Here is a 23539-nt window from a genome sequence, read left to right on the forward strand (position 1 = left end):
CCGGCGACGCCATGGGGTGACCTGAGAGGAGGAGGGAGCGCGTCAGCGGGCACCCCGCCCTCAGCGCAGCGGTGCAGGCTGGGAGCTCGGGGGCGGTAGCGCCAGGAGGGAGCGTGGCGGCCATTTTGTGCCTGCCTCGCTCGCCTCTGTGAGGGGTTGTTGTGGGCATTGCGGCTCCGGGGGGAAAGCTTCGGCTGTTTTCTTTTTGTGTAGGTCAGAGGCGCCGCCGCCATGGGCCGTAAGAAGAAGAAGCAGCTGAAGCCTTGGTGCTGGTATCCTTCGCTGTGGGACGAGGCGGGGGTGGGGAGCGGGGTGGGGGGAACGGCCTGGCCCGGCCCGGTCGGGTCTCTGTGCCGGCTTATCCCGTTCTTTCTCCGGCTCCTTACTGTCGGGATAGGGCGCTTGCTTCCTCTCTACCCCTGTTACGGTTTGGTTCTGTGCTTGGTCTTGTTTCATTTCCGAGCTCTTCAGCGCGGGGATGGGGCTAGGTCCGTGTCCTTCCCCTGCTCCCCACCCCGCGGCCTAGTCCGCCCGCTCCCGCCTCCGTTGCTTGAGGCCTCGGCCCCGGCCTCATGTCCGACCTCTGAAGCCAGGGCAGGCCGCAGCCGCCCGGGCCTCTCTCCTCGGCGCTCCTGTCGCCATGTCCCGCGGGGTTGGTGGGATCGTGTGCAAAATGGAGAACCGGCTTTATTCACTGGGGGAAGGATCTTAACGGAAGAAAACTGCCTCTCATAAACACTGTTACTCGAGAAGTGGGGCGGATGTGGTTAAAAGAGGCTTGTGAAAACTTCTTTTTTTGGGGGTGGAGGGGTCTTATGCTGGTAATTGTTGCATCAAAGTCATGTATAATTTCTCGGTATCTAGAAATACTGGTGTATTTTCATTCGAGCGCTCCTTTGCGATCTCCTTTTTGTTGCTGGGGCTGGGGTGGTGGTGGTGCTTCTGCCCAGTCTAAAATTGTTTAATAAAGGAATTTCTAAGCTTTGAGATCTTTTACCAGTTTATGTCTGAAGGCATTCGTGGTTCCGTTTTAGATATTAACATATTTAAGGTTTTGGTGGAGGTGATGAGCACGTTGTATAAATGCGGAACAGCCAGTAAATAACAAATGTGTATTTGTTTTGTGTAGTAAGATGCGTGTGAAGTGTTTGCTGAAATATTAATGCTGACCTGCAGAAAGGAAATCGCATTTTGACTTTTCTGTCATGTAGGTGTCCACGTAGTTCTTTGCTTAAAATATTTCTGTTTAAAACCAGAATTCTTTAATGTCTGCAGCAAATTATGCAGCGTCACAAGAACTGGTAGGTGGATAGCTGAAGAAGGAAAGGAATTTTACAGAAAACCTTTGTTCTCTTTTACAACCATCGGCTCTTGATGCTTATTATTAAATAGGCATTTCTAAGTATTTAGCATCACTTTCGTAGATTTCAAGTCTATTTCTCCTTTAGTGGTTCAGCAATTTTATTTTAATCTGTAGGTATGTAGAGAAGGAATGAGTCCACTTAGAAGTAACTAGGACTTGAAAATCACATTGTCAAATAGAATATGGAATCAAACGATGATCCTGATTACGTGCACAGGTCTTACCAGTTTTGTACCAGTCTGAGGAGGGAAATATTCAATGGTATGTCTGGTTACAGACATCCATGAAATATTTGTCATGCTTTGAGTGCTCAGGGATGCTTCCTGTGGTAGAGTTTATTTTTTTTCTTTAATCACAGTGATGCTAATTAGTGTTAGATAGAAGGTCACTTTCAGGATTAAATGTTTCCTTAACAGTCTTCAATAGGTATTGTAACAGGGATTTTGATGATGAAAAAATCCTTATACAGCATCAAAAAGCAAAGCACTTTAAATGCCATATATGTCATAAGAAACTGTATACAGGACCTGGATTAGCTATCCATTGCATGCAGGTAAGACATTTTAGAGTTACTTGAGCTTTTCTTAACAATATCTAGAATTTGAATTGATAGTGGACTTATAAAGGTGGGGGTTTGGGGCTTCCAGAGTCTTAGAAATTGATGAGAAAAAGACAGCAATGGTGTGTTTCCAGAGCAGGAGTCCTGCTGTGTCAGCAGTCACAAAGTGTGCAGTAGAGGTCTCTGTTGTCATTTTGGGGGTGTAAGAGTGAAGGAATTGTATTGGTGTTCAGAAGACAAGTTTATATAAAGTAATTTTAGAAACTAATAATTAACAGTGATCAGGAAGTACATGTCAATAACATGTTTGGCCAGAGGGATCCTTCCCATGAAGGATCTTCCTGTTTGTCTTGAAACTCGCTGACGAACATGTGCAGTTTATTTGAATAGTGGTCAGGAGGACATTTTTTCTTTGTTTCCTTAGGTACATAAGGAAACAATAGATGCTGTTCCAAATGCGATTCCTGGAAGAACAGACATTGAACTGGAAATCTATGGTATGGAGGGCATTCCAGAAAAAGATATGGAGGAACGGAGGAGGTTACTTGAACAAAAAACTCAGGGTAAAGTATAATCTAGCTAGCTATCTGGTATTTCCTAGTCTGTTTCTTACCGATACTAAGCTGTAGATGTGTTACACAGGTCTCGCCTCTCAGAAGAGTAAGGGTTGGATGTAATGCATTCTCTGACACGTTTGCCAGTCATGTAGAAAGTTGAGAGATGTTTTTCCTTTCCTGTTCAGAAGTAGCTGCATTTTCCTGGGCAGCTTTGACAGTTACCTAAGGAATATGGAGATAGTGATTTTATTTTTGAAGGGCGGGGTGCTACAAGCCTGATGATGCTCAAATACTCATATTTATTTGCTTTTTAAGTGTACCTTTCTTTGAACTGCTTTGGTTTATTCTGGACAGCATGAATGAAGGTCCCCAGGTATGTTGAGGGTCATTATGGTATGAGTCGTTTCCTTCCCTTTATTGTTTGAACATATAGGTAGGCTTACATAGTTTTTCTTCTTCGTAATTCAGTGAATTCATGCTCATAAGATTTGACTTTTACTGTTTTGCTCTAACTAGAATAACCCAGAGAAAATGAATTTAATAGAATATAATTTGCCTTCTGTTTGACCATTATTTGACTATCATTTGTTTTCTTCAGCAGAGAGCCAGAAAAAGAAACAACAGGATGACTCTGATGAATATGAAGATGATGAATCTGCAGCTTCAACTTCATTTCAACCCCAGCAAGTTCAGCCCCAGCAGGGCTACATTCCCCCAATGGCACAACCAGGTTTGCCTCCTGTGCCAGGTGCACCAGGGATGCCTCCAGGTGAGATGTCTTAAATAATCACTGAAAAGCTGAGTAGAAACACTTGCTGCTTGTATGCTGAAAGGATAATCTGCCCATTTTAGCACATGTTCTTTGGGGACTGCTAAGAAAAAGTCTTACAGGACTGAGAAAAATGAATCTAAATCAGATTTGCGGATAATATTTTATATTGCATTGTTTGTAAGTAGTGCTATTCCAGGAAACTCTGCCTTGTAGAGGTTCCTATAAAGCATTTATCCATAATTTCTTAGGTGATACTTGTTAGTGACTGGGTATTGCTGGAGTTGTTCAAATGTGTTTTTCTTTTTAGGTATACCACCATTAATGGCAGGTGTTCCGCCTATGATGCCTGGAATGCCTCCAGTTATGCCTGGAATGCCACCTGGGTGAGTAGCAAGAAAGACTTAATATTACAATTACATGTTCATACTGTGCTTTATTAAACTGTGAGAAAAAAAATAAGATAATTGGAGAAATGCACATAGGAACCTGTGAGCACTGTAACCTTAAGATTAACTAAAGAACTGGATGGCTGTAAACCAGCATTAAAAATATGGCCAAACTCTGAGTTTATGTATAAAGTATGTTACGTTTCTCCTAACTTTATTGGGTGGTAGTATAATAATATATGGTCTTGGTGTGTTGGTTTAGAGCCTTCTGTGAAACACTGTTCTTTTGTGTGTTGCACATATGTTGTACATCTGGTTACTAGTTATCAACCTAACAGGATAAAGATACTGGATGGTTTATATTTTTCTTGTATTTTGGGCAAAAGTAAGATGTTGTGGTTTTTATGCTTGTTTGGGGTTGACACCATCCCCTGTCACAATGTGTTTGGAAAATCACAGTTAGATTTTTGATTTTGTCATAAATTTTCACAGATTACATCAACAGAGAAAATACATGCAGTCATTTTGTGGTGGAAACATGTAAGCATCTCATTAATGTAATTCTAGGTACATTCATTATGCCATTTTATGTCATGTTTTTGATAAACTTGAAATTGTCTTACTGAAAACCTCGAATATTGCCTAAGAATTGGGGGAAATTGGTTGGGTTTTGCTGTTATGTAATATGTGAAGTTTTCATGCTCTCTCTAAATGAATATTATGAATCTCTGAGAAACATTCTACAAAATATTAGCAGAATACACCCTTAAGGACTTACAACCTCTCTTGAGTTCCATGTGCTTAATCCTTTATGCTGTAGGGCATACCGCAGGAACTTTGTTTCTAAGTTTGGAAGCTCACTGAGATGGAAGGTTATTCTCTCCTGAGACATAAATGTTGTTTTAAGAGTCTTTGAATTAAAATATCATGACATGGTTGACCATCATGTGAATGCTCATCATGACTGTAGCTTTTCTGGGTAGAAACAGAACAAAATCATCTCAGTCTTGCTGGTGCCTTGGCCTCCTTAATCTCTTTGTTAACATTCATGTGAATGTGAAGTCATTTAGGAAAAGACACGCATTAACGTGCCAAAAATTCTGTGACACTCAAGTTCTAGCACTATTCCTGCAGATCTTCAGTGCTCTTTCTGGTGGCAGCAGGCAATGAGCAACCTAATAAAGGGGTGATGGTGCTATGTTACCAATCATTACTGCTTATTTTGCATTGGTGGTTCCTTTGTAGCGGTGGCAGATGAGACTAAAAGTAGAGCCTGGGCACCAGTTTACTTTGCAGAATTAATGCTCACCTGTTACGGTGATCTTTTCAATTTTGAAACAGCAGTGGTGAAAGTGGCTTGACTTTATCAAACTGCTTCTCAGTGGGGTTTGGTCTGCACTTGGCTGCTTATCTTGCTAACTGAAGTAATAAGCATTCCTTTATTTTTTTCCCTAATTCAGCATCTAGTGTCTTGGAAATTTTCATCAAACTTAAGCTACACTTGATGTGTTTGTTGTAGGGGAGTTGTACATATTCATCTATAACTTGCCAGTTTAAAAGCATAGTGTTGTAGACACTGTTGCAGCCCTGTGCAGAAGAAATTAGCTTGTAGTAAGGGTTCTGTGTATGGGGAACATCTATTAATTTATAGCGTGGCTTAATAGATAAGATAAAAGGAGTCTTCTAAATGCTACCTTTGTTAGGAAGTACAGACCATTTTTTTTCCTCCAGATATCAGTAAAAACCCCCAAACCTAAAAACCAGAATTGGAGGTGGGGGAGATAGGTGGGAAAAAAACCCAAACCAAAGGAAAACCCAAACCTGTTTTTAATATGAAAGGCAAATATGCCATAATAAGGACTTGTTAAACAAGTCCACTTCTCTGTCATTAGCATAGGGAATATTTACTGTAATTGAAACTGAAACTTTCTTACCCTGTGCTCTCTGCTCTCCTTTTGTCAGTATTTTGTGTATAGTTTTACATATTTCGGTTGTCTGCTGTTCACTAGAGGAATGAGAATATGTTTACATAGAATGAGGGTGCTATATCCACGAATAGACTTGTGTCAGGAGGGAGCAATAGCAGATGTACAGTGATTTTAGTGTGGTTGGAGTTAGCTGCTTTTTGTACTTTCAGTGTTTCTGAGTGTACTGAGATCAGGTTCTTGGAACACTGATAAAACCAGTAGTCTGAAATGGATGTCAAGAGGGACATATTCTGGAAATGTAATACCAAAATCTTGAGGAATGAAGTTGCAGTAAGTTCAGGTGCTTGGGAGATTTTCAGTGTTTATGGTCTTGTGGAAGAACATTTCTAACTGTGGAGTGAACTGGTTTTGAATCTCTTCTGTTGAGAGGTTCTTGAAATAATTTATCTACCATACATTTTTTGATCTAATACAGGTATGTGCCAGTTGTCTTAACAGTTTATCATTAGTGTTCATACCAGTGCTTATTTTCTGTTCAATAGGATGATGCCGATGGGTGGAATGATGCCTCCTGGGCCAGGAATACCACCTCTTATGCCTGGTATGCCACCAGGTAGGTCGGGGCTGTCAAACTCGTACTATGGTGAGAGCTAAATTGTATTTCTTTCTTTTTGAGATTTAGGATTTATATAAAGAATATACAGACTTATGCTATTACCTTGGTGTGAATTGATTGCCACAGAAACCACTCTTGTGCACAGATGAAGGGCTTGGTTTACAGGTTTTGATTATAAAAGAAATTGTGTTTATTGCCACTGTGAAGATAAGCAGAATGTATTTTTCTTACTGCACTTTCTTGTGGTTTTTGTGTTGCCTGGTCTCCATCCCTCTTTTTAATATGGCTGCAGCTGGAAAATTGTAATGATTGAAAATGTTCTGGGAAATGAGAAATAATGTTGGTAATACACCCAAGTCCTGAACCTGCTGTGTGAAGGAACTAACTGGAATTTGGTCTTTTGCCATAGCTAGACGAGATGTTACTTGAGCTCGTGTAGCTCTTAATCAGCCTTAAGTTCTCTGTGTTCCTTCCCCCTGACCAGCAGCTATGCTATGGTGGCTTGAGATTTGCTGATTCACCCATATTTCTCACTAGTTACAGCCTAGTTACCCCGCACAGTAACGTGATGGAAACGATGTGAGCTGTTAATTTACAATCTTTGAACCTCTTGTAGAGCCCTGTGCGTACAAAGTGCATGTATTGTGATCATAGTCATCTACAAAAGTAGCCTCGTGTCACTTGCACTGTGACTCGCAGCAAAGCCGATGTGTGTTTCGATCAAGGTTCTGATACTGTTTATAATGGCTGCATCTGCTGCATTTTGTGGCAGTCTTATCCCTGCACTTGGCAGCATAGGCATGGTGTGTTGTCAGCAGCTACTGCATTAATTGCATTGATTTAAACTTCTTTGCATAAATATCACTGAAGCTCCAGTTGAAAACACAATTTCAGTATTGTCTTAAGTGTTTGAGGTTACTGCCTATGAATGGATGTCAATAGGTGACTGCTGACATTACCCTTTATTGTGTTTTATTTTGCTATTGCCTTAAAAATACATTTTCTTTGGGTAGACTTTGTTCTAAAAAATACTGTGAAAAGAATTCTCTAAATCTCCTTCAGCCTGATGTTACCAATTCCTTGTGGTTTGTAGGTATGCCGCCGCCTGTTGGCCCTCGTCCTGGGATGCCTCCAATGACACAAGCGCAGCCTGTTACAGCACCAGGAATTCTTAACAGGCCTCCAGCTCCTGCTGCATCTGCACCTGCTCCCCAGCCTCCAGTTACTAAACCACTCTTCCCAAGTGCAGGGCAGGTAAGGTACCTCACAGCCTGGAATCTGTTGTTATAGTCTTCAGATTGCCACTGTGTCAACAGTGTCTCTCCTTTATTATTTAGGAGGCCCAAGAAATGACTGGTTAAGTCTCTTGCTTGTCTTGATTCAAAGTTTAATTCAGTGTAGTGCTTGAATGCATTTTAAAAGATTCTTTTGTTTGTCTTACAACAGCCATGAAACCAAACAGAAGTTCTGTAAGCACGTGGGGAAGAAGGGAGTAGGCAAAACACTTCTTTCTTTAATCCCTTTAGTTTGTCATTGATAAGGGTGTTTTGGGTGGGCAAAGGGTTGTGTTAGTCAGCTACTGGAACCTGGTTGCATAGAACTTTACCTAAAATTTCCCAAGTATAAATCTTGATATGGCTTGTTCTCTCCTGTTCTTTTCATAATGGGCTGTCTACCCGTAGATTGACTAATATATTTTGTAGCTTTGTTAAATTGGTTAAACATAGCCTGAATTAGGAGGTTTTTTACTTTAAAAGGTTTAGGAGTAAGTTAGGGTAGCAAAAATTCATTTAAATGTTTTGGGGAGGGAAGTGGGGAGTAGCTTGTGACATCTACGCTTTGATTGCACTTGTTGTGTATAAGTCCTGAAGTTTTTACTTGCTTTGAAGTGTGTTGCAGAAGCCTTCATAGTGTGCTCTTTGCATTTTGGACTTCTGCAGGGAAAATACTTACTTGCAAACCCACAATCCTTTCGTAAGAAAAGACTTAGCATAAGAAATCCTTTCATCTGGATACTTTCCACCCATTTGTTTGGAGACTTTACACTATTTCCTTTCTTTTATGCTACAGATGGGGACACCTGTCACAAGCTCAAGTGCAGCTTCCTCCAATTCAGAAAGTCTGTCAGCATCTTCTAACGCTCTGTTTCCTAGCACAGCACAAGTACGCAGGAAGTCACAGTTAAAAACAAATTGCTTTGCAACTTAACCCTTTGGACCGTTCTGTAAAATCTAAAATTGACTAAACATCTTCAGATAATCTCTTGGTATATTCCTGATTATGTTTAGCTGGTAAAACTGCAGAGTCCTGGATTGAGAGTTACATCTTAATAAGCAATGTCAAAGTGCCCAATTTTTCTTAGAATGAAAGAATGAAATGTTGCATCCTGGTTCTAAAGGGTTAAAAAAGCATGAAAGCAGTTAAATGCATTTTAGTGGGCAGTGATTAGCTTGATGCATGGTGAAGGCTTTTTTAGTTTATGTTGTTTATGGTACATCATAATGTAGGGAATTCTGTAATTTGAGTTACGTGCATAAAGTTGACATACTTTGATTAGAAAGTTCAGATAATTGTGACTGGAAATGAAAGCATTCTCTCATAACTAAAGCTTGCTTTGGAGATTGCTGTGTCTCCACAGAAAGCTTGGTAAAGCACACTTTCCTTGTCTAAGTTTTATTGAGGAAAAAATAGAAAAGATGAAATGTTGGAATCTGTAGTGGACTTCATACCTGCTTTCAGCAGATTATTCATTCCCAAGTGAGATTAAAGATCTGTAAAGAGATGTAGTAAGTTTGTGACCATACTGCAGAGCTTTTATAGAGAGAACACTTTAAAAACCCTGACACAATAGAGCTTTCTTACATATTTAATTCAAACATTTCTTAAATACCTAATTTTAATGAATACTAACACTTTGAGCTGTACTGTACACTAATGGTTGCTAAAGTATGCTCATTTAGTGAGAGAACAATGAATTTATCCTTAGAGCCTCTTAATAGAACAGTGATTCAGGAAAGATTTAGACATTTACAGAACTTGGTATTTGAGGTAAAAAATTTGATAGTGGGGGGGGTCTTTTTGTTGTTTCTTTTTTTCTAGTCGTGGGTTTTGACCTGCAAGTCTTAGACTTTCCAGTGTGTATTTATGTATATGTGTATATACTAGGTTTTATTTCGTCATGTTTTCAGTTGCACTAGTATGCAATCAAGCTGAACTTTACTTTTGTCAAACTTGTTATAATTACATATCTCACTGGAAGGTTTCAGAGGTCTAACAGACATTGCTTCAGTTCTTTTGTGCTTTGAGAAATAAATACTGATCTCTCTGTTTCACAGGCTGCAGCAGCTGTTCCAGGTCCAGTTGGTACTGATTTCAAACCTTTGAATTCTACACCTGCAACAACAACAGAACCCCCAAAACCTACATTCCCTGCTTACACACAGTCTACAGCCTCAACCACTAGCACGACAAACAGTACTGCAGCTAAACCAGCTACATCTATAACAAGTAAGCCTGCTACCCTTACAACCACCAGTGCAACCAGTAAGTTGATCCATCCAGATGAGGATATATCACTGGTAAGTTAAAATATTTTCATTGTCTTACTGGAACGTGCGATTTATGCCGATATGGCTGGTTAAATGCATTTTCTTCTGTAGTCTGTGTTACGTGTATTTTATTAATGGTGAGAGTACAAGCTGTGCAGAATTAATGTCACAGAACCATGCACTGAGAAAACTTCAGTTACAGAGTGCTCACTGGCATATTGCAATGATCTTGCTGTAGATCTAAATGATAAGATATTACTCGACCCAAAATATAATACAGACTTTTTCTGCTTGTGACTTAAGCGTAAAGTTAAATAGATACAGGTAATGAGTGTAGGACAGAAGACTTAACAGTTGAGGTGGTTTGGTGCTATTACAGCGGTTAGAAATATGGTATTTATGGGTTAAACAAATGAACCTTAATTTCTGTTTAGATATCTTTAGATTTGTTTGGCTTTTTTGTCTCAGCTTGTGGGGAAAAGGCTTTCTTCAGCTGAGGGAGGAAGAGAACTTGTGTGCAAAATGTTAGGTTGGCTGGTAATAATACAGTAACTTTGAAGGAAGGGAGAAAAATCCAAATGTTACTGTGTAGTGTTACTAGTAGCGGTCTTTGAGCTCCTAGTTGAAATAGTTTAATGCTGGTAATCTACTTTGTTACACTTTTATTTACTTTGCTTTTGGTGAGTTTTGACTTAGGGTGTGTTACAGTTGTCTCTTCCTGGTTTTAGGAAGAGAGAAGGGCACAGTTGCCCAAGTACCAGCGAAATCTTCCTCGACCGGGACAGGCTTCTTTGGGTAATCCTCAAGTTGGACCAATTGGAGGTATGATGCCACCACAACCGGGAATTCCTCCACAACAGCAAGGAATGAGACCTCCCATGCCACCTCATGGTAATGATAAATTTCCCAGCTTTGTTTTCTCGTAAAGATTTGTCTGTTCTAGAAACTCTTTTAAAACTTACTGTGACATCTGCTGTCAGGGGGAGGTGGGTGAAGCTTTTCACGAAATGCAGCTTCTGCCCGTTATTTAATTAATGTCTTCTTTGCATTTTAAATGTTCTGTCTGTAGGTCAGTATGGTGCTCATCACCAGGGCATGCCAGGATACCTTCCTGGGGCGATGCCTCCATATGGTCAGGGACCTCCAATGGTGCCCCCTTACCAAAGTGGACCTCCTCGACCTCCAATGGGAATGAGACCTCCTGTAATGTCGCAGGGTGGCCGCTACTGATGCTACTACACACGCTCTAATAGGTTTGGAGATTAAACCTTTTCTCATCTTGTGCTGTTAATATAGCCGAGCTTCCGTCAATTAAGGCTTCATTGTGACTTTAAAAAATAAGTATCTTCCCACATGCAAGGAGCTATTGGACATTCTTATTTTACATGGGAAAAAATTATTTGGAATAATAACAGGAACTTTTCCTGATGTTGCAATTTATACTGTATGGCTTCTTTTTCATGTTTCATCTAGGTTTTTAGAAGTGAAGTATAGTAAATATGGTTCGTTAAATTGTGAAGGCGCTGGAATTACATGAACATACCACCTTAAAGGCAAGTTCTGTAACATTATGTTGCTATTTGTGAAATGATGCCTTCACAGCACTTCAAGTGCTGTTGGACTTCATGTCCCCAACATAGTTTGGTGAGGGCTGTAACTGTTCCCAACTACTTGTACATTTAAGTCTGAACTTGTAACAATATTTAATGTATTTAGAGTTCCTCCTGTTTCAGGATTTAAGTAAACTGACCCACTAAGGTCGTGTGACTTTTCTGTATTGTTACAAACTTCATTGTAATAAAAGAAGAGAAAAATTTATATGCCTTTTTATTCATGACCAGCTGTGGACAACTGCCTGAAAGGTTTGTACAGATGCATGCCATGGTAGCTATTGGTGTAGTGAACGCAATTATTGGTGCTGTTTTAGTAAAATCTGAATTCCTTGTTCTAAAATTAAGTCACTCCTTAGCTGCACTTCTTAGTAGACAAAGACCTGTACACTTATTAACTGACTCCTCAAAAATGAGGCTGCAGGAGGCACATCTTAAGTCTTGGTTGTAACTTCTCTTAATGCATATGGTTGTTCATTTGTGCTTTCTTGTCCTTAATAAATTTTAAATGATTTCTAGTCCTGGCACTTACTTGTAGGATGTACAAGTGATTGCTTTAAGATGCATCCTAGTGCCAGGTGTGTCTTGTTATTTCACTCTTCGACTGACTCTTTTTAATGTGCAAACACAAATAAGTTTCAGGAGCCTTTTAGGTGAAGGTTTCTAGAAGCTTAGGTGCATGTCACATGGGTGAGTGACTTCCAGTTTCTGTATTGAAGTTGACCTGCAAAAGAGAAAGAGTAGCTTGACCTTCCCAGTGTATAAAAGACAGAGGAACAAGATTAATGTGTTACATGGTGTATTTTTACTTCATATGTTCAGAATTTCCTCAGCAGACAGATAGATGAACCATCAGTTGCATAAATGTGATCAGATGATGCCTGAGTTTCTTGAGCCATTTAATAGAAGTGTTTAAGAGGCCTTTTAATCAGTCCTAAGAACAGTTACTGGAGAGGTCTTCCCCTCTGTAAGAGTAGAGTGATAAGTTACTGTCATGGTTGTAATTCTCTGAATGTGTGACATCTCTATGTTAGTGTGTTGTATTTCTGATGAGAATGAGAATGTAGAGCCAGACTTTTTGGGAGGCTCCCTGGTCTCTTCACAGCAGGGGGCAAAAAAGGAGTGGTGAATTTTTCATTTGCAGGTCAACTTTAAATACATGTTCCAGCCTCAAGCCTTATCTGTGCGCTTTAATGTGTGGGGATATCTCTTCTTCTAGGGTAGGTTAGAAAGATTATCAGTCTTTCTGTGTCAGTTAATGTTTCGTTGATGTTTTCTAGATAGAGTTTTTACTTAATTATAATACAGAGCATTATTGCTCTTTTTCTTGAAAGTCTTGGGGGCTTTTAGCTGCACTGAAGTACCTCATGTGGCTTAAATCTCTACTGTCCCTTAATAATCCAGAAATACAATGCAGCTAAAGTAGTACATTATAATAGTACATCTCAGTTTCAAATCTGGGGTCATGGAATGGCTCATGAAAGCGCTAAAGTGTTTGCTACAGTGCCTTTGCAGCTGAATGGCCTTAGTTTAATTAAGAATTCTGAAGTGCTCTTTCTGGAGAATTTAGCAGTTTTAAGACCATAACTCCAAGCCTCTATTGAGAAGCAGTTCTCTCTGATCACTGGTGTCTGCTGATCACCTGTCAGATGTGCAGCATTTGGCTTGCAAATGTGCTGAGTGGGCCTTGATATCAGATCTTTCATTAGCTCTTCATCTTGCTTTATACAGAAGTCTAACAGATCAACCTGTTCTGCTTAAGCAGTGCTTTTATACTCTAGTTTTCTTCTGTTTTTTCTAATAAGGACAATTACAAAACACTGGAGAGATTTTTACAATGTCTTGCATTAATCCTTTTTGTAACAGTACACATTAAATTAATAGATTATAAATTGATCTTAACTTCTGCTTTTAAACCTGTAGAACTTGCTTTTTCTGAAGATCACATTGCTGCTGTAAGACTTTTCTCCTCCTGCCCCTAGTAAAGTAAATACTTTCTCTTGGTGTCTTTCCCTAACTTTCTGTGTGTTGTTTTCAGACCCCTATTTTTCCTGGGATAAATACTTTAGAACCTTACTGCATGTACTGTTAACTCAGCATATTCTGCAAGTTGTATTAATTCAGAGTTCCTGTCTTTTAAATAGTGAATGTCTCATTGTTCCAATAATAGCACCATTTTGCAGCCAGTAATACTACATAGACTTAGAGCTTGGATGCACTTTAAGATTGAACTTTCCTTTGTAGTAATGTTATAATTCCTCAACCAAGTACTGCCACATATTATTTATATGGGACTCTAATAAATGTTTAACAAGCAGATGGAGGATTTTTCCATGCTTTTTCATGTGGATATGTACTTTCCTGCTCCTGTCATTCCTGTGCTGTAAGAGCTGTCATGTGGCTATCTTTAGTTACTCCTGTGTCTCTTGTGTGAGCTCTTCTGTAAACAGGCAGGTATTTCAGTGCATATATTGTCTATTGGTCTCTGCCTTCATTTCTTTGAAGACTGCTTCTTAATCTTCAGAGAGTTGGATTTATGGTGCATTTTCCCAAAAAGAGGAAAGCTAATTGGAATGCTGTAATTGCTTGCGTAAAGACTAAGACTTGATTTATAGTACAAAGTTTAATCAACATGATTGTGCCAGCAAAATCCCTGATGTAATGCAGCCATGCAAGCAGGTTTTTTGCTTTAGTTAATCTCTCCCTGGAAAGAAATTGCAGGAGTCTTTCTGATTACAGAAAAGCATCTGTCATATCTGTTGCAGGACCCTAGTGATACAGTTCATAGGGAAAATCTTTATTTTTTAGTTGTTGCCAGAATTTGCCATGGCAGATATTACAGAAGAGTTAAAAGCTTGCAAGTGGACTTTGATCGATCCTTAAATTGGAATGTCATACAAACATTGAATACAAGAAAACAGGCTGGAAGAAAATGTTCAAGTGGGAAAATATTTAGCAAGATACTTGGAGTTTATGGCATCCAGGACTTCTTGAAAATGTTCTAAATTATTTTATGCATGGTCTCTCAATATCATTATGAGAAGTTGATCTGGCATCTGAGTTTTAGAGCAAAAGGGATGATGCTGGTATGAAGGAATCTTGGGAAAGCCCAGGCTTCAGAAGTCTTGATAAGACTGTCCTGTGCTTCCTGTGGAATATCTTCCTGCCTTTGGCAAAGGTTGCTTTAAATAAAATCTGTAAGATTTAGCTGTCTGGTATAGACTGAAAAGGGTTTCTGGTTCTTCTACAGAGGAGATTTTAAGGTGCCGATAATAAATTTGAGGCTGGGATATATATGTTACAATTTCAGTGGATAACTGCTCCTCGCTCTGTGCATGCATGAGAGAATGTACACAAGCTTCTAGAAACATTTAGCTGCATCTGCCCTCTGTGGTTTCTTCAATTATTTTAGCATATGGAGCTCTTGAACAGTACTTACATAGAACCATAGAACTTATTTTCTTAAAACTTGGATAAAATTGAAAAGAATGTATAACCTGCAGTTACTTGATAGGAATCAAAGAATTCTTCTGCAAACAAGATTACTTCAGTTTTATAAAGAGCAAGAAGGGCATTATGACTCTTCAGTTAAATTGGGACTCTGATAATACCAATCCATGAGCTGGCGCTGCAATTTAAAGTGGTAATTAAAGACACTTGAAAGTAATAGTAAACGTCTTAATAATTGTACTGGTCTAGCTTCTACATAAGTACTAAGGTGAGGGTGAACATTTCCAGTGGCTGGTGGGATCTTTTTATGAACTAGTACAGTAAATACTGTCAGTTATGGGAAAAATGGCCCAAGGCAACTGACTTTATTTCCATTGATCAAGATACAAAGCAAAACAGTCCAATTCAGATATAGCTATGGGCTGTAAATTGGGGCCTACCAAAAAAGTGCTATAGCAATCATTTTGTTTGCTTGATCACTGGAATTCTGTTGACTTTGAATGCATGTCTTTCACTTAATTGGGTCATGTTTTTTCTAAAATTTAAATTTTTCTTCTTCCTATAGCCCTGCCATAGGACAGGCTGAGGCAGAGTCTCAGTGTTGCCCTGTTCAGTCTGAGGCAAGTGGGATTTATTTTATTCATTCTGGGGGCTTTCACAGCTTTATGGCTGTTGGATATTTATGTCCCCAAACTTGCAGCAAGTTTGGTGAAGGCCCCTAAATTTATTTTAATTTAGGTTTTTTATTCTCTTTTGGTAGATGGGCTCTATATTAATATTTATCTTTTTATTATTGTTGTGTTTTTAAGAGTCATAGGGGGAGGGAACATGTTTTAAGATGTTTGGGTACCTTTTCTCTTTCCGGAGCACAGTTCCTTCGTGGCTGCTCAGGTAGTCCTTCAGCCACACTGCTCCCTCCCCCTCTTCCCCTGCATTGCATTTGTGCGGTATTCGTTTTTGGGTTTGGTAATGTGACGTTGTGTAGTCTCTGAACTAGTGTCATGTAAATAGCAATTATTAATGTTTCCTCTTCTGAGGAGATGTATCTGTTGAAGTGCTTAAAATACTTAGGTTTTAGCTAGTAAGTGACATTTATAGTCACAAAATTGTGTAGCCTAAATTATAGAATACAGTTTCTCTGGAGGAGGTTTAATACTGCTGTATATGTGAGCTGCACCACAACAAATATTAATGTAGAGCCCTGTGAAGAAGTAAGAGATTCAAGCTGGTAAAGTAGAATAGAAGAATGAGAAATGGTGCAGATTCTTCAGTTCATCAATTGCAGGAAAAATCTCTTCCTTAGTCTCTCAAACACGCCAAATGTGACAACATTTTGTCTATTGCAACAATACAGAAAGTTGTGCTTTTTTGAAACCTTGTGAAATTTTATTGCATGTTCAAAATTTGCTTCCATATATGCTTATGTGAACTTCCTTCTTTCACACAGTGACTAGCAAAACCTTTCACCCTTTGTGGAGAAAAATGAGCTTTAGTGTTGCTGCTCATTCGTTCAGATGTATTAGCTTTGAATGCTTGAAGTTGCTTAAAGACAGCTTCAGCTTCAGAAGAACAAGTTCTGTCTGTAGAGGTCATTCAGCCTGTCAGCAGTGAAATAGAAAACAAACAAATTTGAGGTCTGGTTTTGTAACCTTTTTTTTTTTTTTTTTGAGGTATTTTTAAAATGTGTAGTGTTTTTTTGATGAGGATAGACTGCTAAGTAACGACCCCAGTGTGATTTCCAGTGACTTTAATTAAAAGATAGAGTTGAGATTCATAGTTACAAGAGTATATTTCACATCCCTGTTTGTATTCTGCCCTTTGCATTTTTCCTGTAGAAGCCCCCCCTAAATAGTCCAGTGTGACTGGAAAACTGGCATGTCCTCTGTTAATGGTTTCAAAATGATTATTGAGTGTGGTGTTGCTTTTCTAATTCTTGTTGTGGTGCTACCCTTGATCACAGTGAAGATGAGAACAACACTTGAAGATACACTACTGCAACTAGTATTTGTTTCACGTATTTAGTCTGTGGGAGCATTTGGCATAGTTCTTACCTCCCTAGAATGTGTAAGGAAACTGTAACAAAAAAAGCTGTATGGCTTGTACTTCTTGCTTTAACTATCTGAATCTCTTGGAAACTCAAAAAGAAACACAGGCAAATCTCAGATGTCTGATACTGAACTTTGTTACCAGTTTCTGTTTAAGACTGGTGCAGCATTAGGTAGTTTTTATCTGGCTTCTCATACTCAGCTTGCTGTCAAACACAGAAAGCTGAAATTCAGATGCATATTGTGTACAGTAGAGTACCCTACTTGGATCCACACTTGGGTTATATTTTATAAATTGATACCCTGGTGAGAGCTAAAACTTTCCAGTTCAGAGACAAGGATCTGTTTTTGTTGATATCTAGGTTTGACAAACTCATGGAAGAAATGTCTCCAGATGCAGTTCCTGTTTTCACTGTGTTTAAGCTCTATGTACTAATACTTAGCAGCAAATGAACCGTTTATTTGTGTTTTGGCATGTTTTGTGAGCAAAACAGCATTTCTCCACACAACATCGCTGTGGATATTTTTTTTCTTGATGATGCTTATAGACAATTCCAAGATAAATTTCATGCTTTCTACTTAGGAAAGATGCATTTGACATTAAGACAACTCCACAGTGTGTCATTGTATTTACAGGGGGTTTGACTCTTGAGTTTTCCTGCTGCACTGCAAATACCACTTGTAATTTCTGGTGGGTACTTCACACATGCTTCACTTCCATCCTTCACATTTCTCTCCTTTCTTTTAAGTCTCTAAAGGTTTGGACAGGACCAGGTTTTGGTCTTGTTCCCTCTTTGGGAGTTCGTATCTTGGGCAGATTACATTCCTGTTATTCTGATCTATTACCACACACTAATGTTTGTCCCTAAATTCGTAGCAAGTCATGATGTGAATTTTTTATTTTTTTTTTTTCTTTTTGTTTTGTCCTTCAAGATCCATGTGCAATTAAGTGCTGAAGTCTTCCTGTTCACAAGGATGGCATATTGGCTGTGTGCTCTTTGCTGGGAGTATCTCCTCAGCTATTAGACCAGCTGGCCTGACATCTTGAAAACAATTTGTGGAATCCTCATCCAGTGCACATGGTTCACATTTTGCTCTTTTTGTGAAGTTCTGTTAGTGATGTTTTCCTCCCTACCTCCTTGTGTGGATCTAAGGGGGATAGCTGACCAAAAAAAAATTGACACTATAAAAGAGAAGGTTATTTTGAAGGCCAGTGGTGTGTTTTTACTGACATGCCAGTATTGCAGCTCTCAGGATAGCGGCAGTCTGTGTATCACAAAGTCATACATCTCACTGGTTGTGGAATTTCTTTTCTGTTGATGACTGTGTTTAGTGACTTTTATAGGTCCTAATGGAAGTTGGTCTTGGAGTTTGGGGTGGGGTTTAAGCTTAAGTAGAGGTATGTGATCTTTTATGGGATTTTTTAAGGGCAGGAATTACTGATACTCTGCTAAATTGAGTGAATTTGCACCCACTGTTTTTAATGAGAGAAGCAAAGGGGACGTGGCAAATAAAGTGTGTAACATGCATGAGATTTTGGCTTGCTTTAGAATTGTGTGATGAGTTCATAATGTGTTCTGTGCCTTGCCTAATGAAGATTGTAGCCCTTAGATTGTAGCCTAACTGAGGAATAGGCTACTTCCAGAAGAACTTTTTAAAAAGTCTGTACATCTGGAGTCAAAATAATCAGACCAGTGAAATGGTGGTAGTGACCAGGTTCTGTAAAATGTAGCTGTTGGTGACTACCATATTTTCCTGTAATGGTGGGGGTAGGTAAACACTAGTTCAACGAAAACTTTGAGGTAGCCTTCCAAGGAATCAAGGTAGAGTTGAAGTGTATAAGATTCTTTTTTGAAGTTTTAGGAAAACCTTTGTGAGAGTTTTCTTACATGCTGTGAACAGCAGCTTTATGCAGTCTCTTAACTGCCAGAGTGCAGAGTCTCATTAAGGCACTAGTAGAAGAAAATACAGTTTGAGTCTTGTACCCCAGGATCCAAGATGTTGTCCTTAGTCATTTTTTCATAGCATTCTGATGAGTCAGTATTGACCATCCATGGTATGAACTGGCTGTGAGGGTTGGTGTTTACTCATCTGTTGGCTGTTGTGAATGGTGAGGTGCTTGCACCTTTTGAGCAAGTTCACAATAACTTGACTTATTCTTACTTCCGACACCTCAAGTCTTAGTTCTTTTATCTAAATCTTAACTGTATTCTCAAGGGCTATTCAGAAAGGGGCTGTGGAGAATTTCAGCTTCTGCTGCCCTTAGCAGCCAATGTGTATAAATGGTTGTTGCCAACAGCACTTTGAATTATCATAAATTAATGCCATACAGCGAAAGGTAGCTAATTCACTGTCTTCCATCTTAGGAAATGACATAATCCTTTGAGATAAAGATGTCATGCAGAGCTATTTACTCCTTTTTTTTTTTTCTTTGAATTAATTGCCTATATGTTACTTGCACTGAATTCTTCAGCTTCTTTCCCCTAAATTTTAGTGGAAGAAAATACATTTTGCTCTTTCATTTGTAAAGTCTAGAATAAGAAAACACACTTTGAGACTGTTTAATGAAGGAACCTGGCAATGTAAGTATTGTGATTTCTTTTGTTTGTGGTAGGCAACAGGATTACCTTTGTTAAACTTATGGCAGAAAAGTAAGGGCAAATTAAAAGTAGTTTTGTGGTTGCCTTTACTTCATATGCTTTTCTTAAGCAACAAATTGTGGTAATTGAAGTTTGGCAGCTTTTTAAATGAAAAACTAAATTCTGGGTGAAACTTCTTGGTTTAATACAATTTGTGTTTCTGTTAACTAGCAGCAGAATTTCAGCATTTGCTACTTACTGGTAGAGAAGAAAAATTCCACAGCACTGCCAGTACAGGTTAGTTTAATCTGTAAGTACCTGATGTTCCTATTTGAAATAATTTGTTCAAATGATACCACTTAAATACATGAGGGGAATTTTGGTCTCTGCAATGTGATTGTATCTCTTATCTACCACTGTTCCCAGTAGTGAGTGAACAGCTAGATTTTTTTTTTTCTTTTGGAATATCTGCAGTGGTTTTAACTACACTTGTTGGTAACATCTGCAACCACTTAAAAGGAAAACTTAATACAGAAACTTAACAGATAGCCATTGGTGTTACTGAAAAGCATGAAGATCTAAAGTTGAAGTTACTTCTTCAGTAACATGCTTATTAAAAGAGAGGCTGTTTTACCAGTGAGCCAGTTATAGGATACTGTATTTGATGTGTTGGGGAATAAGCATTTGTGTTGGTAAGAATCCGTAGCAGTAATTTTTATTTTCTTTAGTCATTGTTAATACTGTCTCCTAACAACAGATTTTACTTTGTTAGGCTGGTAAGCCAGGATCTGCTTGTTCTCTGCTTTTACTGTTTTGGTTTTTGTTAGCCCGTTTCAGCATTTCAGAGACTTTTTGCAAATGTGGTTTTGCCCAGCTGTTTTGTCTTACTCCAGAGTTACTGCTCTGCCTCTTTTGTTTTTCTTCTGCCCTGTTCCATATTCCTGGAAATTTTGGCTTTTTATTTATTTTATGGAGTATTTTACACCTTAAAAGAAAATAAGAGAGATCCTTCGTGACTGGGTAAAAGGTGCAACCTTCTCCAGAATAGCTGCACATGTTTTTAGTTAAGCTTTGTGTACCTTATCCTTATATATCAGCACAGGAGATGAAAACTTGCTGTGCTGTAGTACATGGCATAGTTTCATAAATGGATGAGCTGTAATCATTCACTTCTCAAGGGCATGTTACCACACGGTGAATTTGAGGGGCTTTTGACATCATTAGTGGCTAATTATATGGAAACTAGGTGTTGGGAAGGTCACCCTAGCGTGGCAGCTGAACAGACACTTGTTTGTCAGCACATCTGAATGTCGCAGAGTGGTTTCATGAAAGACTTGATGCTTCCATCAGTATTGCTTAGTTTAGAATTTTGAAGTATTACCTGACACTGCAGAATTCATCCTACTAACACAATCCCCTTGAAAAGTTTTGTATCTTCCCAGGCTTTAGAATAATTACACTTGAAGCCCATCTTGTGGCATCTTCTCCACATCAGTTCTGTCACTCACACTAAATTGCTTTGCAAAACAAGCTAAATGCAGATTTTTGAGTAATGTTGCATAGGTATTTCTCCCTAGAAAAAGAAGGAAAGTTGTACAATAAAATTGTATAACGTATCTTTGCCTATATTTCCTAAATCTTAATGGCAGATATGCATGAAAACCAGGGATACCTTGCTGTGAGGTCATTGTCCTATTAACAGAATGTATGCATCTCCTTTTTAACTTCTGTGGTCGGCCCTAGTTGATACTTAATGCAATGCTCTATACTAAGTTGGAATAAATAACTGATTGCTTTGGCTGCTGAATTACTTTGTGAAGTCTCAGTTTTGGCAGTGGTTGGATGCTGACCTGTGCTACTTTTACACCAGCTTGGCAATCAGTGGGGATAACTAAAGGATAGTGGTGTTTTCTAGTATTTTTTTTTTTTTCAACAAAAAGTGCATTTGTCCATGGTAGATCCTAATATGAGCTCTGGTAGAACATCACCTCTTTGTGAAACTTTTTATGGCAATTAATTACAGTACTTGCTAGAATTAAGTTTATTTTCTTTTGAGATGGGACCAAAACAATACAGGAATCAGAGCTTTCATATCCAGGTGAGCAGTCTTAAGTTGTAGCTCAACTTCTCATGCACCGTTACAGCAGCTGTCAAGTCTAATGTGGTTAAGGAGTCTTCCTTCCCAGTTCTGATAAGAAATACATGGAACAGTGAGTCATTTCACACTATTTCCTTTAGACTTCTGCTTAGTAACGCCAAGTCACCTTCAGATTCTGGTCACTGTGTAGCAAACCCAGACTCCAGACTGTTTTTCCTACCTTCTTAAAAGTACCTTAAAGCACGTGATTGAGTTGTGTCCCCTCTCAGTGTGTCGTGAAAGTGTTTTCTGTAACTTGATACTGCTTTTGCGTAAGTAGTGTGAAAGGGATGGGATCATTGATCTTTTTCAAAAGACAGGTGGCAAAATACTGATGTTGAATCTAATTTGAGAAGTGAGAGACTGGTAAGTATATGCATCACTTTAATGCATGCAAGTAATAGTAACAGTAACTAGCTTAATTTTATAGCATTCAGTTTACAAAGAAGATTCAAAGAAAAATATGGAGCTGACTTCATTTGCATCCATTGGGAACCTTCTATGAACTGTATGCTTCAGGAATGGATCACTGCACATACACAAGTCTGTAATGTGTGTCTGCCACTTTGTAACAGTCTCTGATTAAACAGAAGTGAACCACTGTTTCTGTCGGTCTTTTTTTCTTTTTTTTTTTTTTTTCTCCTCTTGAGAACCTTTCCAAAGTATTATTGCAACAGATGTTAGATCTTCCAATGTGTGTGTAAGTATAAAATCCACTTTCTCTCCTGCTGTGGTTTGAATAACTTGGTACTATCTGTCATTGTCTATAAACTGCAAAAATTCACTTACATGAGCTTTATCTCTTAAGTGTTTTATACCCAGAGACAGCAAATGCATTCTGACTTCCTGACCTGTTATTTCCATTTGCTGCTGGTCTGCTGTCCTTCTGCTGAACTGTCTATACAGAAAATTTGACTATTTAAGTTTTAAGAGTCCGGGAATATGGAGGAAAATTATCTAAAAGTGTTTTTATAAAACTTGATAAAGAGAGTGTGCTGTTACATGGTCTGTTCTGAACTCATTTAGAGTGATAGGCTGGCAAGATGAGACGGCTTTGAAGGTGAGTGTGTGTGCAACTTCTGCCTACAGGGTGAACAGATTGCTAGGCTGGTTGGTCTCACTTAGATACCTCTGTTTACTCATAGGTTAGTTTCTAAGAGGTAGTGGAAGATAAACCCGTTATTTTACTGCTACACCACCTGGAACAATTTGTGGTGTTTTGGATATATGTAATGAGGAGCAAGTAGAGGACCCTTTAGGGAAGACTGCTGCTTTGCATGAGCTCTTCACTGGAGTTTGACCTCTGGCCCTTTTGGCTGTATGGAAATTTGGGTATTTGAAAAACAGGAGAACTGCTTTGTCCTAAAAGCTGGCTGGAGCAAGGAGGGTTGTGTGTTTCTGACTGGTTGAAGTACTCCTGGGTTTCACTTACCAGACCTGGGGGGTTTGAATATGACTGGGTAAAGAGTAAGAAGGATGGGTCTGTACTTTCTGCTCTGTAAGCCTCAGCAGCTTGTTCTGCACCGTGGGAGCCTGAGTGCTACTCTGTATGTTTATGCTTGTCCTCTTAATTTTTACTTTCTGCAGGGCACAGGGGGAGGATCTTCACCTCTTCACCTGATGAGGTGAAGTGTTTGGATCTAAGCCTTCAGCTTGTAAGAGGTAGAAATGGGTATCTTTGCAAACCAAGACCCCTACATACGCCTCAAAAGACTGGAGAGTTGGCAGTGGTGTGCTGCAGGGCAAGGGCTAGTTACAGTATTAAATCAGGTGTCTGAGGGCAGAAAACAAGTTACAAGGTGAACCCTCTTGGACAAGCCCTGCAAGGGTTTGCTTTGCTGTGGAGTCTCCCACCTTGAAGGCAAGGAAAAGAGACTGGTATAGCCTGGCCAGCAGTGGCAAACTTTGTTTCTGCTTTCTGAGGCCAAAGCATGAATGTTTTGCCTAGATAGAATAATCTTTGATCCTGTTCTGAATTCACAGTGGCTT

General features: G+C 39.1%; 1 protein-coding gene across 21 annotated transcripts; it reads left to right on the forward strand.

The window, feature by feature from the left end:
- Window positions 1–7: 7 nt before the first annotated feature.
- Window positions 8–22151, forward strand: ZNF207 (zinc finger protein 207). 21 transcript variants are annotated; one of them, XM_065693922.1, is made up of 15 exons: window positions 11–272; window positions 1790–1916; window positions 2347–2485; window positions 3078–3248; window positions 3559–3634; window positions 4130–4177; window positions 6108–6208; window positions 7275–7435; window positions 9517–9759; window positions 10458–10620; window positions 10799–11282; window positions 15355–15409; window positions 17471–17525; window positions 19365–19416; window positions 19645–22151. In XM_065693922.1, exons 1-11 carry the CDS (start codon window positions 232–234, stop codon window positions 10957–10959), a joined length of 1431 nt encoding a protein of 476 aa, XP_065549994.1. In that variant the 5' UTR covers window positions 11–231; the 3' UTR covers window positions 10960–11282; window positions 15355–15409; window positions 17471–17525; window positions 19365–19416; window positions 19645–22151. The 21 variants fall into 21 exon arrangements, with proteins under 21 accessions (XP_065550011.1, XP_065550002.1, XP_065550004.1 ...); XM_065693924.1 differs by having other exon boundaries at window positions 19648–22151; XM_065693939.1 differs by adding an exon at window positions 8252–8344 and having other exon boundaries at window positions 8–272; window positions 3081–3248; window positions 6108–6178; window positions 17471–22151.
- Window positions 22152–23539: the final 1388 nt, after the last annotated feature.

The sequence above is a fragment of the Lathamus discolor genome, chromosome 13 (genome assembly GCF_037157495.1).
Source record: "Lathamus discolor isolate bLatDis1 chromosome 13, bLatDis1.hap1, whole genome shotgun sequence".
In the NCBI taxonomy this organism is placed as follows: domain Eukaryota; kingdom Metazoa; phylum Chordata; class Aves; order Psittaciformes; family Psittacidae; genus Lathamus; species Lathamus discolor.